At 32.1% G+C, this 6,757-nt stretch overlaps 1 protein-coding gene and 1 pseudogene across 4 annotated transcripts in view; one reads left to right on the plus strand and one right to left on the minus strand.

Moving 5' to 3' along the window:
* The window catches only part of SOS1 (SOS Ras/Rac guanine nucleotide exchange factor 1), a 131,268-nt gene that overhangs the window by 70,174 nt on the left and 54,337 nt on the right, over positions 1 to 6,757 (plus strand). For all 4 annotated transcript variants that reach the window (XM_011361376.2, XM_011361377.2, XM_011361379.2 and 1 more), the window contains 2 exons: positions 5,955 to 6,065; positions 6,142 to 6,240. In XM_011361376.2, the coding sequence (XP_011359678.1) occupies positions 5,955 to 6,065; positions 6,142 to 6,240 (210 nt within the window). The remainder of the gene's footprint in view (positions 1 to 5,954; positions 6,066 to 6,141; positions 6,241 to 6,757) is intronic.
* LOC111740651 lies at positions 5,434 to 5,552 on the minus strand (annotated as a pseudogene).

A 6,757-nucleotide genomic window follows, 5' to 3' on the forward strand; every position in this document is an offset into this window, starting at 1 on the left:
TAAGAATATTTGTCAACAGACAAAAAGTTAAGAGAGTGAAAAGCCAAGCTATAGAATGGAGACAATATTTGTAATATTTATAACTAATGAAGGACTCACCTAGGGTTCATAAAGAACTACAAATCAGTAACTAAAAGACAGCTTAGTTTTTTTCAAAAATAGGCAAAAGACTTGAGTGGGTACTTTCTAAAAGAACAAAAGGTATTAACATCATTATTCACCAAGGAAATGCAATTTAAAACCATAGAGCAGCTAGAACGCTACATTGCTGGTGGAGGAGGTATAAATTGGTACAGCTACTTTGGAAAACTATTTGGCATACCTACTAAAGCTAAGCATACAGTGTACCCTATGATCCACCAGTTTTACTATTGGGTATATACCAAACAAAAATGAATGCTTGCGTTTACCAAAAGACATGTTCAAGAATGTTCGTAACAGATTTATTCAGAATGGATAATTTGTGACATAATCACACAGTGAAATACTGTATGGCAATAGAAAAGAATGAACTACTGATTTTTTTAAAAGGCAACATAATGTTGAGTAAAATACAAACTGAAAATACTATATAATTGCATTCGTAGAAAGTTCTAAAACATGTAAACAGATTTTGAGGAATAGAGGTTAGAATAGTGGTTGACCATAGAGCATGAAGAAGCTTGTCTGAGGTGCTGGATTTCTGTTTCCCTATCCGGGTGATGATTACACAAATGCATTGTATAAATATGTAAAATTTCATCAAATTGTGGAAGATGATCATAAAAGAGAAAAAAGAGAGGAACAAATAAAAAGATATATATTGACCAAGAGAGTTTATTACCCATAGTCCCTCATTATAAAAAGTATTAAAGGATGTTCTTTAGCAAGAAGGAAATTGTACTCAGACAGAAGTCAAGGAATACAAGAACTAATAGTGAAAAATGTGTTTGTAAATTTGGTAAACTATCAAATATTTATAAACCAAATAATTTTTTGGTATTTAAAAGGAAGGGTTAAACTAAACTTCTAAGCACCAGTGATAAAATGTATGGTGTGTAAAGTGTGCTTATATTCAGGAGGACGGAAACATTGAATAACTTTAAACTCTTTAAAATTAAGAAAAATTTGTAGGTAAGAAACTGTATTTGATTTTAAAAACATTTAGGAAACTCACCAAAAGAATAGAAATACTGTTTATGGATTACAGTGTACAGATGGGGAAAAAGAACTATATCCATATAGAAAGAAAAAATTTCTTTCTTAGCTCGTATCATACACAAAAAGTTCTCAATAGATTAAAAATCTAAAACTGAAAAATAAAACTTTAGATGTTCAGAAGAAAATATAGAACGTATTTATGACTTTGAAATAGGAAGGGTTTCTGAAAGAACACATAGAAAGTGCAAACCATAAAAGAATAAACTTTTAAAACTGTTCACAAAAAGATGTCATAAAGTTATGAGAAACACAAAAGAATGAAATTGAACTCTTTATACATATACAAGCATACCCTCAAAATAGATTAAAGACCTAATGTAAGAGCTAAAATTATAAAACTCCTAGAAGAAGGAATGGCTAAATCTTCATGACCTTGGTTTTGGCAAAGGATTCTTAGATATATGACACCAAAAGCACAAGCTACACAAGAAAAGAATATACAATTTGGACTTACTAAAAACTTTTGTGCTTCAAAGGACACCATCAAAAGTGATGACAACACACAGAATGGGAGAAAATATTTGCAAATCATATATCTGGTATCTAATGTATACAAAGAACTCTTAGAAAAAGACAACTCAATTTTAAAATGGGCAAAGGATTTGAATAGGAATTTCTCCAAAGAACATAAGCAGATGGCCAACAAATACATGAAAAGATGCTTAACATTATTAGTCATTAGTGAAATGCAAATCAAAAATATTATGAAATACCAATTCACACACACTAAAATGGCTAGAATAAAAATAAAAAGGAAAATAAGCATTGGTGAGGATGTGGAGAAATTTGAGCCCTCATACCTTGCTGGTGGGAATGTAAACTGGTACAACTGTTTGGAAAACAGTTTTGGCAGTTCCTCAAAAAGTTAAATATAGAATTACCATATAATTCAGCAATTCCAAAAGGTTGTATACTGTATAATTTCATTTATGTAACATTCTTGAAATGAAAAAAACATTGAGATGCAGAACAGATTAGTGGATGCTAGGGGCTAAGGAAGAGGTGGTGAAGGGAGGGAGATATGGTTATAAAAGGGCAACAGGAGAGATCCTTGTTGGAAATATTTTGTACTTTACTACATTAATATCAATGACCAGATTGTGATATTGCACTATATGTATTATTGCAATATGTTACCATGGTGGGAAACTGAATAGTGTACAATGTGTAAACAGGTTCTTTGCGTATTCTCAAAACTGCATGTATCTCCAAATAAAAAAATTTACCTACAAAAAAAGATATTTATAGAGTAGAATATTATATAATTTAAAATAAATGAATTAGAAAGAACTACATGAATGTATCAAAATGGATAAATCTTGAAAACAACTTTGAATGTAAAGCAAATTGCAGAAGAATATGAACATTATGATATTTATTTATAGTTTGCAAACCTTGTTTCCTGATACGTATGTAATTACAGCATAAAAATAAATGAAAATTCAAATTCAAGATAATGTTTTCCTCTGGAGTCAGCAGGAGAGGAGATAAGCTTTTGAAAAGGAGTCTAGATCAATTATATCTACCGTATTTCATTACTTTTTTAAAAAAAAGCTAAAGTTAGTATTATAAAATTTTGCTTTTTTTGAGCTAGATGGTAAATATAGTAATGATAGGCTGTTCTCTGCTTTTCTGTATGTTTAGAATATTCTAATTTTTAATATACAGTTATGTATATTGATAATTAACATCTTTATGAATCTTATAAGTATTGCATTTTAACCAGCAAACTAATCATAAAATCCTCTGTTAACTTATACATTGATTCTTAGAAGTGCTTACCATTCTACAGATTTATCCTGAAGAATGTAACTATATGATTTGAGCTTGTATTCCCAGTTGTAGTTTTTTTCTCTTGATAGTAACTATTTTATTATTTTTTTAATTTTTATTTTTCAATTACAGTTTAATTCAACATTATATTAGTTTCAGGTGCACAACAACTGATAGACATTTATATAATTTACAAAGTGATCCCTCCAATAGGTCTAGTATTTATTTTGTTCTTTAGATTCTTCATGTGAGATAATAGGGTATTTGTCTGACTTATTTCACTTACCATAATACCCTATGGGTCCACGCATGTTGTTACAAATGGTAAGATTTCTTTTTTATGGCTAAGTAATATTCCATTGTATATGTGTACCACATCTACTTTATCCAGTCATCTATTGATGGGCACTTAGGTTGCTGCCATATCTCAGCTATTGCAAATAACACTGCAATGAATGTAGGGGTGCATATATCTTTTCAAATTAGTGTTTTGTATTTCTTCAGATAAATACCCAGAGTGGAATAGCTGAGATATGGCAGCAACCTAAGTGCCCATCAATAGAAGACTGGATAAAGTAGATGTGGTACACATATACCATAGAATATTACTCAGCCATAAAAAAGAAATCTTACCATTTGTAACAACTTGCTGGGTCATAAGGTGACAGTCTATTTTTAATTTTTCGAAGAATTTCCATACTGTTTTCTATAGTGGCTGCACCAATTTGTAGTCCCCTCAACAGTACACAAGGGTTCCCTTTTATTCACATCCTCACCAATGCTTGTTCGTTGATTTATTGATAGCCTTTCTGACTGGTGTGAGGTGATATCTCATTGTGGCTTTAATTCACATTTCTCTGATGATTAGTGACACTGAGCATCTTTTCACATGTCTATTGGCTATCTATATGTCCTCTTTGGAGGTCCTCTGCCCACTTTTTAATTGGATTGTTTGGGGTTTTTTTGATGTTAGCTATTTTAAAATGACGATACTAGGTACCATTTATTCAGTGCTTACTATGTGCATACCCAATTGTAAGCACTTTGCATATAATATCTAATTTAATTTCGAAAAGGATTCCTTGAAGTGGGCATTATTCACATTTTCCAATGGGGAAACTGGCTTAGAGAGTACGTAGTTTTTCAAAAGTCACACGGCTAATAAGTAGTACTATCAGAGTTGGAACTCTGTGACTCTAAAGGCATGCTTGTAAGCCACTTTACTGTCTAGCTTTTTTTTTTATGTATGTAGTTCTCACAAAAATTTGTAATAAACTAGAGTTTGTTGAAAGAGGAGGATGGCAAATAATATCTGATGTATATGATAATTTCTAGAGTTCGAGAGACCTAAGATAGAAGCATCTAATCACATTTTTAAATTTATTTATTTAAATTAGTTTCAAGCATACAGTACATTGGTTAGACATATATAGTTCATAAAACGATCCCCCAATTGCTCCCTCCCTCCCCTGGCCCTCCACCTAGCTATCATATTAATGCTAACTGCATTCCCTCTGCCGTGCTCCCCATCCCCATCCCCATGCCCAAGTATCAACTACTAAATTGTACTAATTTAATTTAATCACATTTTGTTCCTCTCTTCCATCTACCCTATTCATACCTGACTCCTTCTGTTGTTGAAACTATTTATTCCTATAAAATTTACAATGGATTGGGCTACAATTTCCAGTGTTATATTATTATAGAAGTTTTTGGTTGGAAGGACAGTTAAAGGAATTGAAATTGGGAGATGAACTAGGAATCTGCTCAAGAATTGAGGATGACTTGGAATCTTATATGCCATATTGCATTTCACAAAGAACAGAACTCAAGTCTTATAATTTCTGATCTCATGTTGTTTTTATTCAACCTTTTCTTAAAACAATCCAAAAAACAACATTAAGGGTAATTAATACATAAATATCATTTGTTCTTATCATTCCCTCTTATTTCTTTCTGCTGTGCTCCTCCACTAGATGTCCTCTTCCTCCTTCTAGAATTACCCTTCATAGAAATGAGCTCTTGCTAGAATCTAGAGTACCATATTTGAAGAGTGCGTATGTATGTGTGTGTATTTTTAACCTGGAATAGGGCACAGGCCACCTACTCTCTTTTTCCTCTGGAGTCATCAAAAACAGTAGATCTATTCTATTAAACATAACTATTACAGTTTTGTCTATTAATGATGGACGACGGTAAAAATTATTGGCAATTTAGATTAAATTGTTGCTTGATGGTTTTGTGAAAACTGTAACAATGAATTTTAGATGATATAAACTGTTACCTCTGGCTTACAGAAAGTAAAAGTCTACCACTAAGAAATGACTATGAGAAAATAAATGTCTGGCACCAGTATCCTATTTTTTTTATTTTTATTTTTTTAGGCGAGGCAACCCTTGGTTGACCTCACAGATTGCAAGAACCTTGTTGGTTTACAATCCCTTATTTTTTTATTGTTTAAGCCTACAGCACCTGGTCTTCCTAGGTGATCTCCCATCCAAGTACTAACCAGGCCCGACCCTGCTTAGCTTCCAAGATCAGACAGGATTGGGCTTGTTCAGAGTGGCATGGCCATAGACTGGCACCACCAGTATTCTAAATGTTTATACTTTGTCTATTTGCAGATATCATTCTTTGGTGTTCAGGCTACACTTAATTTGTTTTCCAGAACCAAAAGTCTGCTCATTTTTATGACCATGTTTGTTAATAATACTCTACTAGACTCCTTTGATGAAGTGTCATGACATATAAGGATCCCATTATTCATCAGAAGGAATTGATTTACTCTCTTTCCTGAGAATATTAGGTTTATTCTATTAAAATTATAATTACTAGCCATGTAATTTTGTTTAGAGGCTAAAGAAATATATAATTGTGCTGGCAAAGATGTGCCCATAATTTAGTCTTTCTGTGTTTATGGGTTTTTTTATGTTCTGCCTTTGAGAAAGTTTATTTATGTCTTACCTTCTTTATTTTCTAAGGAACTGGCATTTGATCCATATGAATCATATGCTCGAGATATTTTACGACCTGGTTTTCACGATCATTTTCTTAGTCAGTTATCAAAGCCTGGAGCAGCACTTTATTTACAGGTATAGTAATTTTTAAAACAAGATATATGATGTCTGAAAAGTAAACTTAAAAAAATTAATAAGCTTTGTTTTCTAGTCAATAGGCGAAGGTTTCAAGGAAGCTGTTCAATATGTTTTACCCAGGCTGCTTCTAGCCCCGGTTTACCACTGTCTACATTACTTTGAACTTTTGAAGGTAAGAAAAATATTCAAGTGTGATGCAGTTTTTTATTTTACCACCTTGTTTGTGAATTATTGTGTGAACACCCATGGACATTAGTCTGTATCTATTTTCTTTTTTTAGTTAAAAAGGAAATATAAATGAATCTGCAAAAGAGTGGCATATTTTCTCCAATTTTAATAGTGAATTTTAAGGCAATGATCAGATTTTTTTATCTTGTATCTTTATGGGTTTTTTTTTTTTTTTTTTTTTACATTGTCAGTTATTTGGAAACAACCTTGGATTTATGCATTCAAGTCTCCATTTTGGGGCCTCAGCAGATTCAGGAACTTAGTGTGAGAATAAGGCCAAATGGGGAAGATTAATTACCTAATTTTTGTAGCTCAAGTTTGCAGCTATCTCTATAAAACTGCTTATTATTACTTTAGAAGCAATGAGCTATATAAAATCCCAGTAAAAATTTACCATGTGATCACAGTTCAAAATCAATTTAAGAAGCATTCAACAAAAAGGAAAGAGTTTTGCTCCCCCC

This window comes from Pteropus vampyrus, unplaced genomic scaffold, assembly GCF_000151845.1.
Source record: "Pteropus vampyrus isolate Shadow unplaced genomic scaffold, Pvam_2.0 Scaffold66, whole genome shotgun sequence".
NCBI classification, from domain to species: Eukaryota; Metazoa; Chordata; class Mammalia; order Chiroptera; family Pteropodidae; genus Pteropus; species Pteropus vampyrus.